The sequence below is a fragment of the Mauremys reevesii genome, linkage group 1 (genome assembly GCF_016161935.1).
Source record: "Mauremys reevesii isolate NIE-2019 linkage group 1, ASM1616193v1, whole genome shotgun sequence".
Lineage (NCBI taxonomy): Eukaryota > Metazoa > Chordata > Testudines > Geoemydidae > Mauremys > Mauremys reevesii.
Window position 1 is genome coordinate 220,012,781 of NC_052623.1, and position 24,063 is coordinate 220,036,843.

The 24,063-nt window shown below is 47.7% G+C and overlaps 1 protein-coding gene across 5 annotated transcripts; it reads left to right on the plus strand.

Moving 5' to 3' along the window:
- The first annotated feature begins 1,108 nt into the window (after window positions 1-1,108).
- Window positions 1,109-23,724, plus strand: LOC120394230 (C-type lectin domain family 2 member L-like). Of its 5 annotated transcripts, XM_039518481.1 has the most exons (9): window positions 1,310-1,392; window positions 5,348-5,530; window positions 5,680-5,738; window positions 5,857-5,910; window positions 9,469-9,581; window positions 13,826-13,909; window positions 15,225-15,412; window positions 17,264-17,364; window positions 21,324-23,724. In XM_039518481.1, exons 3-9 carry the CDS (start codon window positions 5,716-5,718, stop codon window positions 21,427-21,429), a joined length of 669 nt encoding a protein of 222 aa, XP_039374415.1. In that variant the 5' UTR covers window positions 1,310-1,392; window positions 5,348-5,530; window positions 5,680-5,715; the 3' UTR covers window positions 21,430-23,724. The 5 variants fall into 5 exon arrangements, with proteins under 5 accessions (XP_039374393.1, XP_039374402.1, XP_039374410.1 ...); XM_039518488.1 differs by lacking the exon at window positions 5,348-5,530 and having other exon boundaries at window positions 1,303-1,392; XM_039518459.1 differs by lacking the exons at window positions 5,348-5,530; window positions 5,680-5,738 and having other exon boundaries at window positions 1,109-1,392.
- The last annotated feature ends 339 nt before the right edge of the window (window positions 23,725-24,063 follow it).

Here is a 24,063-nt window from a genome sequence, read left to right on the forward strand (position 1 = left end):
CAAGGAGAGCTTGTACTCAATGATTGCACCATTTTATTTTACTTTATATACTTCTAACAGGGCAGGATACAGAGCCCATCCCTAGCTGCAACCTGCAGTTCTCTGTTCAGCTCAGCAGCTACTAGCCTTGGAATGACCTTTTGACATCTGCTACCACCTCATATATCCTTTCAAACAATAAATCTGCTTCACACCATGATGATGGTGAAATAAAAAAAGGTAAATTGGATTAGACAGTGACTGATATTCTTCCCCGCCATTTTATGTAACTTTATTTTAGGGAAAGGAACTTTACTAAAAGAAAATACTTTCCCCTTCAGATCAAAATCTGAAGTCACAGAAGGCCTTAACCACAGCACCTTAAATAGACACAGTCATTTCCTGTAGTGCATAGAGATTTTTAAAAATGGACTGAATGGTATTGGGTGACTGCACTTTTAAGATCTGCAACACTCTCTGATGCAGAGTTCAAAACATGTGGTCAGTCAGTCCTCTGTGGTGACTGGACTGGAGGGCAGCCTGGAAGACAGATCCTCAAACTCTGCTTACCTGAGCCATTGTTTGATGCCATTTTTCTTCTTTATTTTCTTTTTTTCAATTTAAGTAATCTTTGTTTACTGAGTGTATAACTGCCTGATCGGGAATCCCTTTGTATTCACCCTCCCCTCTGTGCAAACACAAGCTGCTCCACTACCACAAAACTCTCTGATCCCCTTATTCTCCTCTACCCCACACCATTCTGTTAATGCACTTCACAAATGACCTTCTGCCTCCCTCCCACATTTGGTCCTAAACTCTGCACAAACTGCTAGGCCAGTATCTTTCCTTTCAGTGCCGTATCTCTCAGTTCCATCGTTGGCAAGGTAGGCAGGTGAGCAGTTAAAATTCACTGTATCTGAAAAATAAACCTCTCTCACTCGGCAGACAAGAGAGCACAATGTTTTTATGAAGCTCCTTTGGTGGCAGCTGTTCAGCTCAGCATTCTTTTGCTGTTGGTGTAAGACTAAACCCAGTGCTAAACAGGAAACTGTGGTTTGAAGATGTCGAAGTGATGTCATAGTGATTTCATAGCTTCCTAACCCCAGAGTGATACAAATCCACCGTGCAAACTAGGAAACTGGTTCTGATCTTCGCTATGACTGAGGTCTGGCTTCCTGGGACATGTAGCAGATGATGGCATTGGCTGATGAGGCAACTGTGCAGCCTCATTCCATCCCAACCATTAAGCTGTTTTCTGGTGCAGATGCACAGGCTACAGATATCTCCTTAGAAAATGTACCGACCAGAGTCACCAGTATGGAGGCCAGGTTCACCTGGCTATGACTCTGACTGTGACTCTGACTCACAGAACAAGAAACCTCACTGGGCTCTTGGCTGCAAAATCTTCAAACTGTGAGTAGCTCTTCAGGCTGATCAGCCTTAAGGAAAATACTGTACTCCCCCGGGAAGGTGGAAATGTTGGAGCACCATATAGCAGGGGTGGCCAAACTGTGGCTCTTACTGTTAAAGTGTGGCTTGTGGAGCCCCCGCCCATTCTTCATCTTCCAGACTTGGGGTAGTGGAGCTTGAGACCTCTGCCTTGCAGCGGGGTGGTACAATAGGGGCTTCTGCCCATTGAGGAAGTGGGTCTTGGGGCTTCAGCTCTGCGGAGTGCTCCTTCCAGGGCTCGGGGCTTCAGGAGGAGCGGGGCGGAGCTTCAGCCCCAGCCCTGTCAGGGGCCTCCCGCAGGACTGAAGTCCCAACTCCCGGCCCCTGGCAGGTCTGCCCTGGATCTCGAACTTCTGAAGATTGTCGCATGTGGCTCAGAGGGCCAGTAAGTTTGGTCACCCCTGCCAAATACATCTAGTCTGTATCTAGAGCCAGATCCTCAGCTGGTATAAAGGAAGTCAGATGAGCTGTGTCCTCTTATATCAGCTGAGGATCCTGCCCCTGATATCTTATCTCTCTATCTCTCACTCAGGGGCGGCTCTAGGCACCAGCAAAACAAGCTGGTGCCTAGGGCGGCAAAATCTAGGGGGCGTCCCCTGCGGCCGGGGGGGGGCGGGAGGCTGGGCCGGCGGACCTGCCGCAGTCATGCCTGCGGGAGGTCCACTGGAGCCCCAGGACGACTGGACCTGCCGCAGGCATGACTGCGGAGGGGGCGCTCGTCCCGCGGCTCAGCTGGACCTCCCGCAGGCATGACTGCGGCAGCTCAAGCGGAGCCGCCGGACCCGCGAGCCGTCCAGCCGAGCCACGCGGGACCAGCGGTCCCTCTGCAGTCATGCCCGCGGGAGGTCCGCTGCTCCCGCGGCGCCTCCCGCGCATGACTGCTTGGGGCGCCCAAAAACATAGAGCCGCCCCTGCTCTCACTGATTTGTATTATGTTATTTTAATCTTATTTATCTTCATCTTCTCCATGTCATTGTATTGCTATATCTCCTGTTCTTCCTCACCCCATCCTCTCCCTATTTCTTTTTACCCTCACTCTCACCAAGGGGCATAGTAGATTCTCCATCACTGACCATTTTTAAATCAAGGCAGATGTTTTTCTAAAGGATCTGTTCCAGGGATGATTCTAGGAAGTTCTTTGGCCTGTGTTATACAGGAGATCAGACTGCTACAGAATCAGAATGGTCCCTTTTGGCCTGGAAATCTGTGAATCACATATTTAACATCTACCAGTGAGATTGTCCTTGATCTGAGAGGGGAGCATGTCTTCTGTTAAGCACCTCGCATACTTCTGAGTGCTAAAGAGAAATAAGTAACAATAATAATGAATGTTGGAATCATTAACAGTATTTAAACGCCAGGTCACAGTACAGCTGGAACACTTGCCCAGCTGTGTCTCACACAATACTGTAGGGCAGGGGTAGGCAACCTATGGCACGTGTGCCGAAGGCGGCACATGAGCTGATTTTCAGTGGCACGCACAGTGCCTGGGCCCTGGCCACTGGTCCAGGGGGCTCTGTGTTTGAATTTAATTTTAAATTAAGCTTCTTAAACATTTAAAAAACCTTATTTACTTTACATACAACAATAGTTTAGTTATATATTATAGACTTCTAAAAGAGATCTTCTAAAAATGTTAAAATGTATTACTGGCACACGAAACCTTAAATCAGAGTGAATAAATGAAGATTTGGCACACCACTTCCAAAAGGTTGCTGGCCTCTGCTGTAGGGGAACTGTTTTCCAGATGCTAGGGCTTTATACACTTTCTCTGTAGCTCTGAGGTTTATCTGTTTTGACACACAGAATCCGATTCTCTGAGGTGCACCCTCAATTCTTAATGGCTTCTTTGGGATGTGGCGATGCTCAGCATCTCACAGGATCTGGCCCTTAATTTGCTGCATCAGATATTTTCAATGTTACTTTCAAATGCTTTTAAAGGACACTGACTTTTTAATGGTTCTAAATTCTGCTAACCAGAACAGAGCATCTGCTAGCTAATTCACATTGCATGATTTTATGTCGTAGCCTCCTGCTTCCCATCCCTCTGTTTCATCTGTCATTGTTTAAGGCCCCGATCCTGCCCATGCTTACTTATGTGAGCCAGCCCCATGGAATGCGGTAGGAGTACTCACATGCTTAAAGTTAAATATGTGCATAAACATTTGCAGCCCTGAGGCCTAAGATTTGAAGTTTTTTTGGTGCAGGGATCTTGTTTTCCTTATGTCACTAAAACATTGTGCAGATTTATAGTGTTACAAAACAATAACAATAGGCCCAGGACCAGGAACATATTTTCTTTTACAAATACTAAGAAAAGAGACTGTTCATATATATTTGTCCTACTGAACATAAAATATAAAACCAGCACTGAGTACCAGTGATATCTGAGGGACAGACAGTAGCATGAGAGTGAAAATAACCTTTAATATCTTCCTTGCATTTAGAAAAAGAGCTCTTATGGCATAGGGTAGGTTTTGTTTGGGAGGTTGTTTCATAAGTATAATTGATCTCTTACAAATGCAAATCAAGGAGCAGGCTGTGACAGTGGGGATACTGATGATTAGTAACCTTCTAAAATTCAAGAAGTAACATGACAAGATACAGTATCATTATAACCTGTTCCGGGGTGAAAGTAATATTAAACACTTACCAGGATGGGGCCTAGGGTGGAAGGGCTGGGGCTGGGAGTCAGTCTCCCCCAGCCAACCTATCTGCGTGGCCTGGCCCATGCTGCCCAGTGCTCTGGCTGCGATTTAAAAGGGCCTGGGGCTCTGGCCACTGCTACTGTGGCAGCAGCTGGAGCCCTGGGCCCTTTTAAATCACCGGCCCCAGGGCAGCTGCCCCTTTTGTCCACCCTCTGTCAGTGGCCCGGGGGGGCAAAAGGGGCAACGGTGTTAAAGTGCTGCCAAAGTGCTTTAACGTCGTTGCCCCTTTGGCCCCCTTCCCCGCCAACAGGGGGTGCAAAATGGTCAGCGACATTAAAGCGCTGTCGGCTGCGTGTGGGCCGGTACCAGCTTCTTACCAGTACCCTGTACTGGCCTGTAACGACCTACTTTCACCCCTGAACCTGATCCAACTCTCATTGCAGTCAATGCAAAGACTCCCAGTGATTTCAATAGGAGTTGGATTGTACTCCAGGATAGTAACACTCATATAGATAGTGGACTAGCATATAACAACCAACCAGAATTTCCAAAAATACCCATCAGTATCAGAAAGTCAACATCTTCACTGAGCTCAGAGCCCAAACCAAAAACTGCTGGAGTCTTCCCATTGAATGCTGTTGGAGCTGGATCAGGACATAAGTGCCCACTTATGCCTCAAGCATGTTTACAGATCCGTTATCAGGCCAGAAGGGACTGCTGTGATCTAGTCTGTTGCACTTTTGCCCTGCACTAATAATATGAAGCTATTTCTTCTCAGATAAAACATTGGTGGATACTCAGAAAAGATAACGTTGGTTTCTAAAAATAAATAAATGAATAAAAAGGTTGTGGCTGGAACCTAATTGATTGGACAAGCCAGGGTTCAAAATATTAGAGCATGTGGACCAAATCTGTAAGGTGCTCAGCGCTAAAGTTCATCAAAATGTTTACAATGAAAAGTTTTTCACTGAAAAATGTCCTTCTTTTTCATAGAAAGTGTTCACAAAGACATTTTTGATTTTTTTCATTCTTTTTGGGCTTTTTGAGTGTTTTCTGTTTTTGGCTGTTGGTGAACTATTTTCCTCTTTCTTTGGTCATTTTTGTTTTTAAAATGGCTGAAATCCTGTTTTCTTTTCCTATCATTTTTAATTTTCTTTTGAGAATATGGGAAAAGTTTCAATAGAAAGTTTCATGAAAAAATCAAACCCTTGGGGGGAAATGAAATTTTTGTGAAATTAATTCTTTCCCTTTTTCTGACCAACTCTACTCAGCACCTTCAACTGCAATGACTTTCTATGGGAGCTGAGGACACACAGCAACTTGCACAAAGTACTCAGCACAATGTTAGACTGGGCCATACATACGGGCAGCTCTGCTCTGATGTCCCAGAAGAGTGACTCGTTTTGCGAATACTCAGGCACATTTCAAGGAGAGGAAAACAGGCTATTTCCTAGGTGAACAAAGAGTCTTTCGTGCCTCATTTTACAAGCCTTAATCAACTGAACAAGGAGCACACATATGAGAATGCAAGATGGGGTTCGTGGACTGTGAGACACAAGTTACTTTCAGTCCCTAACAAACCCCTTTCCCTTCGTACATGCAGATCTCTTCTGCCTCCGAAGCTGAGCCCCCAATTCCCATGTGTTCAAGAATCTTTATCAGGTAAATTCCAGGCTCTGAATCCTCCCCCTTCATTTAGTTGAGAGATGCCAGCTTGTTCCTTGTTCCTCTCAGGCTGCTCCAGAGTCTTTAAAAAATCTCCACCCATGTTTTCTTGTAGGTGCCAAGGACACTGGTGCTTCATCCCCCCAGGAGCCTGGAGATGTCTGTTAGCGTGAGTGACACCTCATGGAATGTCTGATATTTCCCTGCCCTGCATTGCTCAGAGGGGCCTGATTCGGTTACCCTGCAGCCTTTTGTGCCAGCAGGTGCAAAGAGGCTGTAAAGCCAAATGGCCAAACCCCCAACCTCCTCCCTACTGTGGACAAAACACAGTAAAGGGCCTCTCTGGCAGGCACAGAGCTGACACTCTCTCTGCAAGTGCCCTCAGTGCAGGGGGCATTACAGGGGTAGAAGAAGATATAGCCAGGGTCATCCTTAGCCCTGGCTATTCCACAACTGACATAGGGCCCATAAGGCCCTTGGGCAGCTAGGCACAAGGGCTAACCAGGGCACAAGGGCTGCACTCAGAGCTAACCAGTGTTGGGGGCTCATCCTGATGTCAGCAAACAGGGGTGGTGTGGGAGTGAAAAAACTCCCCGCTTGCAGTCCATGTACTGGGCTCTGCACGGGAGAAGGGATGAATTCTTCCCAGGGTCAGCCCTGGCAGGGTGGCCACTGACAGACTCGGTAGTGTTGGTGCCATTAGGCATATCCCTAGATAACTCAGGAGGGTAGAAAAACACAGTGTTAATGAAGCTTTTCTGTACCAGGCCTGAATGGACCAAAGTTATTTTATGTTTGTCCATAGTGCCTCCATGTCTAAACTCTGATTGAACTCCCAGGCTAGTATTGAGAATGGAATGTGTAACAGCTTCTTATCAGTGTAAGACACCAGAAGATAGGGCCCCTTTTTACTATCTCCTGTTTAGTTTAGAAAGAGGGGAGGGGAGACAAGGTAATAAATTCAGAAGTAAACCAAGGTAACAGCCTTGAAAAGTTACAAGATAAATTGTTTGCTGTCAAGAATGATTTAACCTGTTTAATGTAATTGTTAATTATACACTATATGTACTATATAGGAGTGGGGAGGAGACTAGTGGGGGGTAATAAGGATGCCTTGTTGAAGTCATGTATAAGAAGACACACACAGCTTGTATCTGTGTGTGCAGGATTTGAGATTGTAAATACCTCCCTGGCACCTTACTTGAGCTCAAATAAACTTTTTCTGCATTCTCCACCCTGGTGTGATAATTAGTGCGACGCACACCGGGCAACGAACCACTGTTTGCTGCCTCAGGCCTTTTTGGGCCGGCAACAGTAGTGTAGCTTCCACTTAAAATACAGGACACTCAGGCAATTTCCATTTATGGCTGTCTTGACTTGTTTCTAGGAGAGGAACTCCCAAAGCATACAGTGCTCCCTCAGGCCCAGGCATCCAGAGATTAATCCACCCCTGCTCTCTTCTCTAAAGCCCATTAAATATTATTATTCCATGAATATTCAATCTGACTGGTCCAATCTTATCTCAAACCAATAGTTACAGCTTCACCCTCTGCTCTCCCTCCTTTATGGGGGTGGGGGGGGGGAGCATTTGAACACCTGGCCTGCAGGGCCTCACTGCTTACTCTGATAACAAGGAGAGGCTGCCTTGACAGGTGCCTGGGATAAAATAATCTGTGAAGCTGAAAGTCCAAGCTCTTGGTTAGCTCAGGGCACCATTATAGGAAGCCCCTTGGGGTTATCATTACTGGTATCAGGCTGAAGAGTCTAATGATTCAGTATTGGAGACATTATGGGGTTTCAGTGTTTTTCTTTTTAAACAAAAGAAAGTGATCAAGCTGAGGCTGCCCTGTGTGCTAGTGGCTGGTGACAGTTGGGAGGATTTCTGTGCATGGTGAATGATTTTGAGTCAGTAACTCCACTGTCCACTGGTTTTGCACAGTCCCATTTAGTGGGGAAATAACCAATTATTTCTCTGTTCTTAGTAACAGGGGAACTTTCTAGATTGTAGCAGATCCAGTCACCTTTAAAGGATTGTTTTTCAGCCTTTAAAAGCACAAAATGCGGAGACAAAGGGTTGGAGAAGGTGTAGTTCCCCAGGCTGTTTATGCTGCACACAGCTTCAGTGTATTGGCTGGTGATTTGGGGCTATTTCACTGAAATCAGTGTATTTTATATGCACCTCTCTATCACCCCCAGTAAATGCCCTAACCTGACCCTGTATGTACCTCAGTCCATGCCTCCTCCAATATCCAGGACAACCCTTAATTCTCCCTTGATCATGCCATCTATCCTCTGCCTCTACAATCCATCCTCACTCTTCTATGGACTTGAGTTCCCTGCCCTGTCCCCTGCTCCAGCTTTCCAAAGAGTCCCCATGTTCTGAGGCCAGGGAGTGCACACAGCTCCTTGCCACCTCTCTATGTTCCCCAGTATATGTCCCTTCTAGTCATCTACATCTACATCCATGCCTCCTCCCAGACTCGTTCTGTGGTCTCCTAGCCTGTCTATGGCTCCCCATCTGTGGCTCAGCTCAGCACCAGCTGCTGCAGCAGCAAAGCCTAAAGTAAACAGCAAGTCAGTTTATATTTACACCCATTTATAGTATTAATTGTTTATGTTGTTCTTCATACACCTTGGCAACACTTTACATCTTTAAACCAGTAACCACTCACAAAACTACTCAAAGCACTTTCTCGCCATGACCAACAAATCAAGAGGTATTTGGGGTTTGTTGTCCAAGCCACTAATAGCATTATGCTGTTGCATGTGGAGTACAGAGAGATATTGTCCTTTCTCCTGGTACATTTATATAATGGTTTCTGTTTAGTTATTGTTGAGTCTTTGCTGATGCTCTGCGTTTCTCTGATATAAATGCTTCTCTTCCACAAAAGCCACTTGGATAAATCCTCAAACTCCTCAAACTCCTCTTCTGTTGTATACAGTATCTGATATTGTTCACAGTGGAAATAGCAGGTACTGTACTTGTATGAAAATTTTCCACGTGTATATTTACAGTGCTGCATAAATGTTACATTATTACAGTAATTTGGCGTTATGGGCACTAATGAAAACAGAAAGGTCCCTCTTTAGGGTTGTACAGCATAAAACAACCCAAAAGTTCACTGCAAAGTAATGGGAAGGGCAGCAAGAATTCCCTCCATAGCCTAATTCTTATCCCTGCTTCTGTTCCACTGTCTCCCTTGGCTGGAACCCCGAGTACACCGCACAGTACTTGGTCCCAACTTAAGTTGCTCTTTAGGTTCTGAGCAGGGTGAGGCCCTTCCTTTCAGAGCTATCATGCAGCAGATTTCTAATTCTTATTACTATAGTGTGCTTATTGCTTTAGAAAAATGAAAGTGGCTGGTCCCTGCCCCACAAGAGCTTACAATCCAAATTAGACAAACAGAAAAAATTGGGTGGGGGGAGAGGATGTTTGAAATCACTAGAGGTGATGGGGTTGATATAAGTACTTGGGGGGGGAGTGTTATTTGCTTGGGGGGAGAGGGTCCTTGGTCTTATTCTGTCTCAGACTAAGGTCAATTTACACAGCAGGAGCAGATGGCCCTGCACTGGAGGAGCGCAGGGCAGGGGACCTGTAATGCACAGCATATTCTAACTTCTCTGCAGCTCTTTGTTTCTCCGCCCCCAATTACATTTGTGACTCTCCACCATATAGTAACATCACGATTTTAATTAACATGCTTTTCCTCTCTCTTTCACACCTAAGAACTGACCATCTCATTGGGGGACCTCCTCGCCATGCGTCCTGTTCCATTGCCATAGGGAGATGGACCATCAACCCAAGATGGTGTTTATATCCAACTTCAGTTCCGTTTCCAGGTGAGACAACAACACTGAACGTTTACATAACGTGTCTTGGCTTCAGAGTGCTTCATATACACTCACTGACCAAGCTTCCCAGCTCTTCGAGAGGCAGATCACCATTCCCCCATACACCGGTTGAGAAACTACCGGTGCCGGAGGTGAAGGGCCCGTGTCAGAATTTACAGGACCCCAGGGTTTTACAGCTACGATCCCTCCTTTGTGTGCAGAGTTGTGAGAGTAGCTAGGAAGCCCCTTCCCCCAAAGCGCTTGCAGTTGGGATGCGGGACGCAGCCCTGCTCCATGTTCCATATATTGTCACTGTATTTGAATGATCAGTACTCCAGCTTCCCTTATCCACTAGTATCCGCCCCCTGGCCTCTGCCCTGAGGACGCCATGCAGAAGGAGGCAGGAAAGCGGAAACTAGGCTAAATGAGCCGAAGCAGGGGAGATGCAGTAATAGGAGGGGGGTCGCCCCCCGCTTCCCCTGGGTGCCTCCCAGGTAAATATGCCTGCGGGAGCCAACCGCCGGGGTCTGCAGCAGCCGCTTGGGGCCCCCTCTGCTTCTCCGGCCGCAGTGGGGCGGCGCTGGAGGAGGGGACAGTGCTGGAGACAGAGCAATGTCCAATGGCGCGGGGAGGGACCGGGCAAAGGATGGGCTCATCCCCTTGCTGGGAGCAGCTCCAGCGAGTCCAGCACCAGCGGAATGAAGCGGGGGCGAGCGGACCTGTGTGGGCGGGGAGGCGGCTCCTTTGGGGAAGGGCTCAGGCGGATCCCGCACAACCCGCTGTAGCGGCAGGTGAAGAGCCCAGCCCATGCCCTGGAGGTAATGAAGGGGCTAGTGAATGGGCTGCCCCGGCCCGAGCCCAGCCCGGACAGGGAAAATAATCCTGAGCCGTGTGGGAGCAGCAGCCAGGGCTGCCCCGAGAGGATCCTAGCGGGCCAGGGAGCGCGCAGCCCCTGAGACGGGGAATCCCAGTGCAATGGCTGGTGCCCTGGGTCTGGACTCATGTACATCAGGACAGACACTTCCTCGTGCATTTCCCTGAGGGAGCCAGCCCCCCCTTGAGGGCAGAGGGCCAGAGCCTGCCCGGCCCCACCCTGTTTCTGGGAAATCCCGTGACTGCGATGCAAGGGAAGTCTGGGACCTCCTCCCACCAGGGGGCAGCAGATAAAACCGGCCTTGCCTGCACTACAGAATTAAGGGTCTGGCTACCCTATGGCAGCACTTTGAAGTGCGGGGGGGGGGGGGGCAGCGCTGGGAGAGAGCTTACAGTGCTGGGGGCCATGCTCCCACCGCTGGGGCACTGTTTACACTGGTGCTTTACAGCTGTAACTTGCTGCGCTCAGGGGGGTGTTTTTCACACCCCTGAGAGAGAAAGTTGCAGCGCTGTAAAGCGCCAGTGTAGCCAAGGCCTATGATGACTTAAGTTAAGTCGACCTACAGCTACCACATCCACACTCCTTTGCTTCTTCTGTCTGTGGTGCGTGTCCTCAGCAGGAGTGTGTCTATTCACTGAAGTGGGGCATTGTGAGGCAATCATAGCTGGAGTCCCTGACCCTGGGGACAGCCTGAGCTGTGGGCCTGGCATGGGGCTCACACAGCTGGAGTGTGCAGCTAGCAGGTTCCCTGCAACACAGCAGCCGGCCTGCGAGTGTCCAGCTGGAGATAGGATTCTGAGGGCTGACAGGTTCTCCACACTGCAGCAGCAGCCCTGGGAGCCCATCTGCAGGCAGGAAACCTACCAGCAGTGAAATTGACATTGTCAGTTTTATAACTGCTGTTATTTCTCATTTCCTCTCTGGCTCAGGCTGTCAGCCCCTGGGGACAGAGGGCTCCAGCTGTGAGCCCAGCACCGGGCTGACAGCCAGCAGATGATGCAAGTAACACAGTGTCTGCACAGACACTGCATTGCCCTAACTACATCAACCTAAGCACTATGCCTCTCCTGGAGGTGGAGTTATTAAGGTGATGTAGTGGACAACTTACATTGGTGGGAGCTACATTTTAGCATTTTAGATGCTTACAGGGTTAGGTCGTTGACTTAACTCTGTAGTGTAGACCAGACCACCGCGTCCCTCTGCACATGTTGAGCCGTGCAGCCAATTGCATCGGTCTGTGTAAAAAGGGTCTGTGTAACTATTGCCCAAAGATGCTGCATGTGCTGGGCTGGGTCTGGTGGGATGCTCCACGTCTCCCCACTGTATGAGGCTTCCCATCAGAAAGCCCAATTGGCCATTTCAGGGGCAGCGTGAGGGATGGATAGGAAGTGCTGCCTGGCTCAGACTGCAGGTATGAAACTTCCACACTGTCGTGACAGCAGGAGGAAGTTACACATGTAATGGCCCTTTTCCCACTGTGCTCTGATCTAATGCACTGAGTGGTGCCTTACTTAACATAACCAGGAGAGCCTAGTGGAGAGAGCCCCATGTAGTTCCATATGTGGCCCCTGATGGAGTTGCTCTGCCTCCCTCCTGCAATGGGCAATACTATACATCTCACAGTCTGTAACTGGTTCCCACAGAATCTCAGCTCAGCTCTGTTTAGCTCAGCTTTGGAAAGATGCTGTGGGACAGATGCCCACCTGCTTTAAGTTTGGGTAGCTCCAGTGACTAGAATGGAGCTACACTGATTTATACTAGCGGATCTGGCTCTGTATCTTTTCCAATCGTAAGCTTAAGGCATTACGTACACTTGCCTTGTTTACTCCTGGGGAAATTCTGTGCCAAAAAATTAAAAATTCTGCGCATAATATTTTAAAATTCTGTAAATTTTATTTGTCAAAATAACACTATATAATCATGCCACTTCCAACTATTTTGGTAATTTATTTAAAAAATACCTGTCAGCAAGGTTGTTTGTAACAATATAGACACACACAAAATTTCCCCCAGGATTAGAGAGTTAAAGAAACTCCTATGACAACCAAGTTCCTTTTTCTCTGCCCCCTGCCCCCCAGAGCCCAGCCTGGTGGCCAGAAACTCACACCCTCTATGCCCCAGAGGCCAGCTGCAAGGCCCCCCATCCCCAACCCAGACACAAACTCCCCCTACCCCCTAGAGCCCAGATGTACCCCCCACCCCAGCCCAGACACTCACACCCTATCTTCCACCCGAGCCCAGGGATCCAGAGGGAGAAACAGCCTGATACTTAGTCCTGGGGTTGCAAGGATTTTCCTGCACGCCCACGCCGCCTGCCTTTGGGGTGTGCTGGGAACCTTCCAGTTCCCTCCCCGAGTCTTGTCTTCTATTTGTGAGCTGAACTCTGCCAGATTCAGTGGCCCCTAATGGTAGCCAACATCTCTGCCGCCCATTTCTGTGGGGGGAAAAAAAGGAAATTCTGTGTGCACAACATTAATTTCTGCAAAATTCTGCAGTGGTGCAGAATTCCCCCAGGAGTACTTATTGTATAAATGCAAAATAATTATGCCTCTTTGTGCTCTGGGCACAGAGGAACAGCAGAGAACTTTCCAGCCAGAGCAGCAAAGTGTAAAATAGCACAGAAACTGCATGAAGCAGCAGAGAAAAGAGCAAGAAATACCCCCATCTAACACTCATTCTCAACCTTGTTTGTTTTGCACTCTCCCTGGGGGAGCAGTTTCCTGGAAGTACTTGGTCCCCTGTCCACTAGCCCCTTGGGATTTGAAACAGCAAACTACAACAGACAGATAGTTGGGTCCCTCCTGGTAGCAAATAGAGCTCAGTCTCTTGAAGTTGGTGGCAGGGAGTGGGGGAAAGAGAGGGAGTCTTTGTGGGAGGAGATTGGACATTCCAGCAGCAGAAGTTCTGGGCTCAGAGGGCAATAAACAATGTCAGTCCCTAGTTCCCTTACACACATCATGAAACTTTCAATGTCTTATCCATAAGCTCTGCTCCTTAATCTTTTTATTCCTCTCTCTTCTCTCTCAGCTCAGTCCCCTCTCCTCATGTTCCATCTCTCTCTCTGTCACTATTCTTATGAGTGCTGAGTACTGGCATTGCACACAGTTGTTTGTAGTGGATGTTTAGTCTTTTCTTCTCCTAGTTTCAGTAGCCTTTTGTTGTTTTTTCATTGTGGTTGTTGAATGCAGAAATTTCTACAGCTGGGCTTTGCTAGGTTAACTGTCAACTTTTCCAGATCTCCAGCTCTGCTCCTATCCTTCTTTTCATGTGCTTTGGGACTAGTTTAAAGACCACAACCAGTCATTGCATCCTAAACCCCATTCTAGTACATGGATTTCTTTTAATGTTCTCAAACTTATAATTACATGATTGTTTTCAGGGCTCTGCTCAAATATCTGGCTCTGGAGGTGCACTACAGGGATTCTTGCTGTTGTTATAGTTGTGATCTTGTGTATTCACCTTGGTAAGTATTTAAGTAATTTTAAAATAAAGTATTATTTTCCTCTACAGTCAAGAGAACTCCAGATTTTCATATAGAAACCAAAACCAAATTTAGCTTGTTCATAACTCCGATTATCTGAGAGTAGAATAGGTGTTCCTTGAGAGAGACACTTCATTTTAAGACTCAGTTTCAAGACTGGAGAGGTGAAACCAGGGGTGAATGTAACTTAAAGGACTTACTGGTACTCTGGAGTCCTGAGCAGGGGCCGTGGCCTCAGTCAGAAGCGGTAGGGTCTTTAAATTTCCCAGGCTCTTTAAATCAAGATTTAAAGGCCCCAGAGCTCAGGGGCAATTTAAAGGGCCCAGGCCTCCCACCGCTGCCACAGTGGAGCCCTGGGCCCTTTAAATCACTGCCCCAGGGCTCTGGCAGCAAGGCTCAGGAAGCGATTTAAAGAGCCTGGGGCTCCGGCTGCTGCAGGGAGCCCTGGGCCCTTTAAATCACCAGCTGGTCTGGTCCGGCACGGCGTACTGGCTCTTGCCGGTATGCTGTACCAGGCGATACCGGCTTACTTTCACCTCTGGGTGAAACCCATAGCAGTAGAAATGGCCATATGTAGTCCTGGTTTACATGTGACTTGTGAATGAGCGAACTTGTCTATTTCCAGATTCATGAAAACACTCCTTCAGTTCTCAGGCAGATTTCCGTGGCCCTAACTCTTTAATTTCTGGCCCTGACTCTTTAAAAAAAATGAAAGCTAAATTAATGCAGAAACTGATGAGACTGCCAAAAAATGCTGCTCTGGCATAACAGTCAAGGCTGGCTCAGTCGAACACTGAAGTTATCAGAGGTTGGGGAGATTATTTTTTAATTTGGTAATTTGGTCTGTTGCTTTCACAAACTGTCTCGTGGGTATAATTAGACTGTAATCTCTTTAGACCAGGTCTATTTTATGAGGTTGTTCAGCATCTAGCACCCTCTAGGAAACATATAAATAATACAAGTTCATTAAATTTAAATCTCAGCCCAATGTTATATTTGATTTACTGTAATATTTTCAAATGTTCTGAGGTCTTGTCTATAGGGGAGGGAAGGGGAGGAGATAACTCAGTGGTTTGGGCATTGGCCTGCTAAACCCAGGGTTATGAGCTCAATCCTTGAGGAGGCCATTTAGGGATCTGGGGCAAAAATCTGTCTGGGGATTGGTCCTGCTTTGAGCAGGGGGTTGGACTAGATGACCTCCTTGATATTCTATCTAGGGCTGAGTTAGATAGCTCCAGGAAGCCTGCTCTGAGAGATCTGACTGGCAGAAATGTGATGGTTTATTGTTGTTTTTTAGCAGTAAATAGCTCATCAGGGAAAGGTTCTTCAGGCTCTCCTCCTCCAGAACCATGCCCTGCCGACTGGCTGTACCACCAAAGGAAATGTTACTACTTATCTGAGACAGAAAAGGACTGGGACTCCAGTCAGAGCTTTTGTTCCTCACACAACAGCTCCCTAACCGTAATTGAAAACCAGCAGGAACTGGTAAGGGAATGACATATGATAGTTTCATCCCCTCCCATCTCCTGGGATCTATGTGATTCCCCTCTCTCTCATTCTGCTCTCTCATCTGAATTGCTGTAAATCCAGTGCAAGGAGTGTGAAAAGGCGCAGTGCACAGAAATACATGAACATAAGAATGGCCATGTTCTGGGTCAGACCAAAGATCCATCTAGCCCAGTATCCTGTCTTCCGACAGTGGCCAGTGCCAGGTGCCCCAGAGGGAATGAATAGAACTCCTCTGGAGCTGCCATCTTCAACCCTGGTAGTTAATGTTTTAGAAGTTGCCCATGGAATGCCTCATTTAACCTTTGGATTGACCAGATTCACAAATGCTGGTGTTTGGGGCGACTGTCTGTGAAAACAATGTCCCATCTTTCTTATCTGTAACCAGACATAAATGCTGTCCGAGTTACCAGGACCCACCAAGGACAACTAGCCTGGATATTTGTGTTAGCCCCAGGTTGGGAGTGAGGTAACAATTCTCTTCCACTGAGATTTGCCATTTCTCTTGAATTTTAAATTTCAGTGCTGGGATGTTAGAAGTGGTCCCACTCCAGCCCAGCTCTGAGATATAGGAAGAGATTCTCTCCTTTCCCTGGTCTGTCCCTTAAATGGAGCTGCAGCAGTACACAGGGCCCAAAAAAGCTCCATAGCCAGCCAGAAGAGAATTGCCTCAGCTGAAGGGAGCACTGCAGAGCCCCCATCCCTAATCTCAGCATAGTGGTCATACTGGGGGCAGAAGGGAAGTCTGCAGAGAACAAGCTGCTCTGTGGGTTCTGGGCAGCTCCATGTTGCAAAGCTGCACAGAACCAACCCAGGAAGGTCTGTTCTGAATTAGAGTAGGCTTTTCGGCTGCACTTAGTTGTGCTAAGGGTCACACTGGCCCTAGCCACCACAGATGTTTGCTTCCCTTTTTTCTCCACTCTGTCCAGACTGCACCTGGGTGTGCGGTGGCTCCTAGATGGGCAGTACATACTCCCACCCTACACCTTCACTACAGGAAACTTTGCACTGTACTGAAGCTCCTTATTTTCACTTTCAAGACTCTCTATAATCTGGCTGCTGACTGTATCTCTGCTCTCATTTACTCCTACTTCCCACCTTGCTCTGTATGCTCCTTCCAGTCTTGTTGCCTCACTGCTCCCTTCATCTTCTTCCATGCTTGGTTTGGCACCATCTGTTTTCTTGCTTCCAACGCTTGGAACAATTCCTCTCTCTTCATTCACTTCCCTCTATAAAACCTACTTCATCCAGGAATCCTTCTTCTGGTCTCTACACCAATGATTTCTCCAACCTGCTTTCCTTAAACTGTTATCCACTGTTCTGTTGATGTCACACTGCAGCTGTTCAGCACAGGGACATAACTTATTCTCTATTTTGTACAGTCCTGTGCTCCTGCGTCTATGTGTATACTTAATAATTGTCTATGTTCATCCAGGTTCTTATAGTAGACTCTATACGTCACTACAGTGTCAGAGCGCCTCCATGGCTCTGTAAATGCTTAATATTAGTCTATGGCAGTCTTTTGAGCAAAGACTTCCAATCAGGCTGAATTTTGGGGTGCTTTTCTTTATGTGAAAGCAGCAAAGAGTCTTGTGGCACCTTATAGACTAACATACGTTTGGGAGCATGAGCTTTCGTGGGTGAATACCCACTTCGTCGGATGCAACTTTATGTGGATATCACAGGATCCACACTTATGATTTTGATGTCAGCTCTCAAGAGGTGAAAGACTGGTACATTAAACCATAGTTGTCTGGGAGAAGGGAAAGATCATCCTTTCATTTTCTAGTCTGGGACAAAGATTGCTCCTTGTGGTTTTTTTTCCTACAGAACTTTATAATGAAAATAACAAAGCAAGATCCGTGGATTGGACTTCACAAGACAGGAGAAGAATTCCATTGGGTAAACGGGACTCCATTGGCTAGAAATCTGTAAGTTGATATTGACTTGTATTGCCCTGGATACATGATAACAGAAGGGTTAATGAAGGGTCCCTGGAATAAGCAGAATTTTTTGAATGATCTGAAGGGGACTAAGGAGAGAAGGCCAAGGCAGCAGAAGCAGACAGCATATCTTAAGGTACATCTCCACGGCACACCACTGGTGGCAGTGTGTAGGGTGTGTGTAGCTGCATGCTGCCGGGGAAAATCAGGCTGTGTCCGCCCTGTGGTGGTGTGCAGTCACACACAGCCGTGAAAAGCTCTGGTTGGGGGGTGGCAGTGGAGAAAGGCTTTGGCAGCGGGGACTTGCAGGAGCCTTCCCCACTGCTCCCCCTCTATTAGAGCCTTTCACTTTTGCCAGGGTCTTTCATTATGGCAGGGAATCCCTTTTACTGGAGCTTTTCCCCAGTGCCTTTCCCCACCATTGAATTTTCCTCCTGCTGGAGACTCTCCCTGTGGCAGGGAAAGTCACTGGTAGTGGGACACTGCTAAAGATGGCAGTGTAGACAAGGAAGGAACTGCTTGGGCATGTAGAGAGCTGTGTAGGGTAAGAGTGCAGGTGGAGTTACTTGCCTAAGCAATGCTTCACCATTTGGGAAAAGGGGTAAAAAGTGAGGTGGCAAAATTTGCAGCTGATACAAGACTACTCAAAATAGTTAAGTCCAAAGCAGACTGCAAATAGTTACAAAGGAGTCTCACAAAACTGGGTGAGTAGGCGACAAAATGGCAGATGAAATTCAGTGTTGCTAAATGCAAAGTAATGCACATGGCAAAATATAGTCCCTACTATACATATAAAATGATGGGGTCTAAATGAGCTGTTACCACTCAAGAAAGAGATCTTGGAGTCATTGTGGATAGTTCTCTGGAAACATCCACTCAATGTGCAGTGGCAGTCAAAAAGGCAAACAGAATGTTGGGAATCATTAAAAAAGGGATAGATAATAAGACAGAAATATATCATGTTGGGCAGCACTTACCTCAGCTGGCTCCTCTTTAGCAGTGTAGCATGGCTAAGGCAGGCTCCCTGCCTGCCTTGGCTCCCAGAAGCAGCCAGCATTTCCCTGCGGCCCCTAGGCACAGCTGTGATCAGGAAGGCTCCGCATGCTGCCACTGCCCCAAGCACCGGCTCTGTAGCTCCCATTCGCTAGGAACTGCTGCCAATGGGAGCTGGAGGGGCGGCATCTCAGAGCGCAGGTTATGTTAGAGCACCGCACAGAGCTGACTGGCCGTCCCTGCACCTGGGAGGCAGATGTGTCAGCCGCTTCTAGGAGCCACATGGCGCCAGGGCAGGCAGGGAGCCTGCCTTAGCCCTGCTGCACCACTAACCAGGAGCTGCCTGAGGTAAGTGCTGCCCAGCTGGAGCCCAAACCCCCACCTGCACCCCAACCCCTGGCCTCAGGTTGGACCTCCTGCACACTAACTCCCTTCCAGAGCCCACACCCTAAACCCCTTCCCCAGCCCTGAGCCCACTCCCGTGCTCCAAAACCCTTGGCCCTAGCCCCAAAACCCTGAACCCCAAACCCCTCATCCCTGGCCCCACCCCAGAGCCTGCACCCCCTCCCACACCCCAACCTCCTGCCCAGCCCTGATACTGGTCCCGGACTTCAACCCTCTTGCCTCCAGTGCGGAGACCCGTCCTCTACTACAAACCCCTCATCCCGGCCCCACCCCAGAGCCCGCTCCCCCAGCTGGAGCCCTCATCCCCTCCTGCATTCCAACCCAGTGAAAGTGAGTGAGGGTGGGGGAGAGTGAGTGTTGGAGGGAGAGGGAGGGAGAGAGTGGGAGGTGGGGCCTCAGAGAAAGGGCAGGCCTTGGGGGAGGGACGGGGGAGGGGCTGGACAAGGGTGTTCAGTTTTGTGCAATTAGAAAGTTGGCAAACCTAACCAACCACCTGATGTTTAATTCTGGAGACTGTTAGTGTGACTGTGTGACTTGATTTCCATTTCTGTGTAACTGCAGGTGAGGAGAAGGGCGAGCTGTTAGGTAGCCAGGTCCCAAGTTCCCTCTCAGCTGCGCAGCTGCGCAGGTGCTCAGGGCTGCGGCGTGGAGAAATGACTCTTCCCCAACCCTGGACCTGCCGTGGTGGGGAGAAGCGCCCCTGCCCTGGCCCCAAGCCAGCTGCGGACCTGCTGCAGCCCCAACCCATCCCCGGATCTGCTGCAGCTGGGGGGGGGGGGCAGTCGCCTCTCCCCTGGCCCTGACCTGTCATAGGTGGAGGAGAGGCGCCCACCCCCAACCCAGCTCCGGCTCAGACCTGCTGCAGCCAGGGGAGGGGTGCCCCTCCCCTGGCCCCAACCCTAACCCAGATCGGACCTCCCGTGGTGGGGAGAGGCTCCTTTCCCCCCCGCAGCCCAGGTGCTGCTGTCGGGAGAGAGAGCTGGGAGGAGTCCTCTCTCCCCGCCATAGCCCCATAGCAGGCTGCATCCCAAATCCCGCATCCCCAGCTCCACTGCAGACCCAGCACCCCTAGCCGGAGCCCTCACTCCCAACCTTTTGCCCTAGCCCTGATCCCCACTCCCACACACTGTACCCTCTCGGCCCCACCCCTGCCACATGATATTTTTTATGTGTACCAATATGGATGATGTCACACATCACCTCCATATTCGTGCACATAACAAAATTAATTCTGCACATGTGTGGGAAAAATGAGAGGGAACACTGGCCAGGACTCAAGCCATAAAGGGCTTTAGTCATAGAGTCAACAGCTAAAATATTACCCAAAAGCAAATAGTGAGCTAGTGCAGTTAACAAAGGATTGGTGTATTATGGTGTACTGATTTCCATTTCTGCAGCTGTCCTAACTAACATAAAGCATTCATGGGTAGCCCCACAAACAGCTCAATGCATTTATCCAGTCTGGAGGTCACAGGTGTCTGGAGAACTGTGAAAAGGGCCACATCTGAGAAAAATGGGGCACAGCCTACCCAGCTGAAAACAATACTTTGAGGTTCTTGAGGTGTGTCAGATTCCCAGTAGCAAATGGGGATCTATAATCACCCCCAGGCTGTAATCCTCTTTGACAAATAGTGACAGATTCCCTCCTTAATGGTGTGGAACCCATCCCCCCAATACCCTGAAGCATCCCAATGCATCCTTCTATTATTGTCTCCATTTTACCCGACTATTAGCCATTTTGCTCACTCTAGTCCCAAGCTCAGCCAGACATTGGAAAAACCAAAGGAGTGTGCACCATTTGGGACACATGAGGAAAGACTTTGTGTAGCATCTGCATATTGATGACATCACATCCCAGACCACCCCCTGTCTCTCTGAGAACCCATACACCTGTGCTGAACTGGAAAAGGAATTCCCCTTAAATGACCCATCTGGGCAGATGAGCAAGCACCCAGAAACACCTCCTTGGGGCTGTCAGACAGGAATGGAGGAATACCCATATATAAATAGCCCAATGTGCTGATTGCAAACCCAGGCTATTCATGTCATAGATCAAAAATGAAAGAAGACTTTGTAAAGGTTAAGGAAAACTTGTGTGGGAGACCTGAACTGGAGAGTTTTTGTGTTCTCAGGATCTGCTTCTGCAGTCACTTGCACTGGTGTAACTCCACTGAAGTCAGTGGAATTGCACCAGTGTAAAAGTAGCATGAGTGAGGAGGAGATTCAGCCCCACAGCTTTTTAAGAAGTGTAACAGTAACTGTGAATTTCCAGATATTTAGTTTGTTACAGAATTCTTGTAAAATGGTATTTGCTGAAATTAGTAGTAACTCCATGTTAATTAAGCTTTCTGTCTGGAAATTAAATACATAAACTCTTTTATATTAAGTAAATGCCCATCTTCCTCTTTGCAATAAATGTCATGTAGGGAATTAGGGTGAAACACTGGGGTCTCTCAAGAGTTTGTTTTACCACCAGAGGGTTCCCTTGTTCAGTGGAATTATTTGATGGTAAATTTCAAGGTAACAGTTTCTTTCATTCTCTCTTGCAGGTTGGCAGTAAAGGGTTCTGGAGAATGTGCCTATATTGAATCAGATGGGGTCTCCAGTTCTGGATGCTCATTAACCAGGGGTTGGGTCTGTAAAAAAACCTCTTAGCACTCACTCAGCCAATTAATGTAAGACCCAGGGTTCAATTGTCACAGTTCAGGACAACTGCACCTGTACTTCCCCTCAGTGACCCAGCAAGGGCACCTAGTCTCAGGCTTGCTGCATCTCTCTCCCTTCTGACTGGGGTATTTCCAAGGCTGCACAGTTCCCTGCCTTTACTGTGTTGTTCCCAGCACAGACAGGTTGCCCAAGGACACCTGCTTGCTTTCTCCTCTGAGACAGTTAGCAGGTGTAATTGCTACAGTTACAAGATACCACACAGCACTTCCTATGACAGCTCACTTTATTCTTACAGTAAAAATCATTACAGAGAAAGCATTAAAACAATAAAAGACACTACACACATGCTACTAAGCTTCCCAGAGTTCACCCTAACATGGATTCTGACAGGAGCAGTTCTTCCATCCCCCTACCCAATGGATTTGGTTACAAGTTCATCACAGCTTCAGTTCAGAACAAGCTCACTAGGGCCAGTCCTTCCAACCCTACCAGAGGTCCTGTCTGTTTCCTGGATCAGGAAGAAGGCCGTAAAGCTGGTTGAAAATCAGGCTATTTATCCAAAAATCTTTTTTGTCTGTTGGTCCCTGGAGAGTCCAGTTTGAACTAGTGGAGGTGCACTTCTTGAGGTGATGGTGTCTCTCTGGAGATATTACAACCTGAGTGAATGTGCCTAATTACCCCCTGCTGTTCTCTTATTTATCCTTCCATGGAAACGCATACAATTCCACAGTAATACAGACACAGTTACATCTTAATACAGTGGACCCCAAAGGTATTCACCTATTTCAATATGGTCTAGCTTATTTCAATAAAGTTCCTTCAGGATATTGCAGGAACTTGTCAGTCTGTTATATCAACAACATCTTGAAAGCTATAAATGCAATGTAGCCTCAGTACATTTACATACATTTCAAAGCACTAACAACTGTAGATTAGCAAAATTTCTTCCCCAAAACACTAACCCACAACCACCCCACCGGGGTTCAGAAAAGAAGGAGAAAGATCTATTAGCCATGAACTGAGAACTCAGCCACTGGTTTGCTGTGAATGCTGCTTGTCAGTCTCATCTCATCTCATTGATTCCTTGTGCTCTCCCCTTCCCCCAATCTCTTTGGTGTATCCACCTGTTGTTTCTCATCCTATAGTGAGGGTATGTCTACACTGCAAGCAGAAGTGTGACTGCAGCACGTGTAGACATACCCGAGTTAGCTTTGATCTAGCTAGCTCAAATTACAATAGCAATGCAGCCACAGCAGCATGGGCTGTACAATCCTGTTGGGGACCTTGGGTATGCAGTTGAGCTGCTAGCCTGTACTGCTACAGCTTCAGTGCTATTGTTATACAACCTAGTTAGATCAAAGCTACCTCAAGTATGTCTATGCTTGCTGCAGTCTCATTTCTGATTGCAATCTGCCCTTAGAGTCTAAGCTCCTTGGCTAGCTAGATCAAACCATCTTTTTGTTATGTTTGTGCAATGCCTACTACAATGGGGCCATTATCTTTAGGCATTATTGCAATACAAATAATTAATACTACTACTGAGAGTCACTTTCCAACCAGAGGATGTGATTCAAATAATTCCTGAGACCACACAAGTTTGTAGCACAAGGTTTGGTTCAGGGGCATCTACTAGGGTCACTTTCACACCCAAAGAACATGTGCTGGGGAAACAGTTGAAAGGGCTATTCCAGTCCAGCAGTAAAGTTTAAGGTAGGCAGGTTCCTATCCAGCTGTGAGCTAGGTAGGAATGGAATCTTAGGTTTCTGAGTGAGGGCATGTCTATGCTATGGGTGCTACAGTGGCAGCTCTCCAGCTGGATCACCATAGAGTAGAGGCTTCCTACATTGACAGAAGCAGTTTTTCCATTGACATAGGTAATCTGCCTGCCCTAGCAGTGGTAGCTGGGTTGGTGGAAGAATTAGGTAATAATTGGAGATATACCAATCTCCTAGAACTGGAAGGGACCTTGAAAGGTCATCAAGTCCAGCCCCCAGCCTTCACTAGCTGGACCAATTTTTGCCCCAGATCCCTAAGTGGCCTCCTCAAGGATTGAACTCACAACCCTGGCTTTAGCAGGCCAATGGTCAAACCACTGAGCTATCCCTCCCCCCAAACACAGGGGTAGGTCTTCCTAAACACAGGGGTAGGTCGGTTTACCTATTGTGCTCAGAAGTATGACTGATCTAAATGTTAAGTGTAGATCACGGGTCAGTATATGAATCTACTAATTACTCTGTTGGGACCCTTCTAAGACTAGTGAGGGATAAATGAGAGTAAGGTGGCTGTCAGACATTGATCACTGTGATTGAGTTTATATGGCCAGCCAGTTGAGTCTAGCTGCTGAGGATGATTAATGCTTAGGGTAAGAAACCATTCCAAATCAACTGTCTGCAGTTGGGAAGGATCAGGAGTCTAAGAAGACTGAAAGCCCTCAGCTTTCATTTTAAAAATAATTTTCCTTTGATGAGCAATGGCAATAAAACCAACACAGAACCCCACTGACAGTTTGTATGCAGCCATCAGCGAGTGCCAGCTGGTTAGCGAAAAGAGGATCTCTTCATTTTCTCATGGGTGTAAAATTAGGCCTTGTTTTACAAATTATTTATAGTATTTACACTGCTA

Coding starts and splice junctions, on each gene's coding strand:
- LOC120394230 (XM_039518459.1), top strand. CDS start 1,274: ATGTACCGACCAGAGTCACCAGTATGGAGGCCAGGTTCACCTGGCTAT. Junction 9,582..13,825: donor AACTTCAGTTCCGTTTCCAG/GTGAGACAACAA, acceptor GATTGTTTTCAG/GGCTCTGCTCAAATATCTGG. Junction 13,910..15,224: donor GATCTTGTGTATTCACCTTG/GTAAGTATTTAA, acceptor GTTGTTTTTTAG/CAGTAAATAGCTCATCAGGG.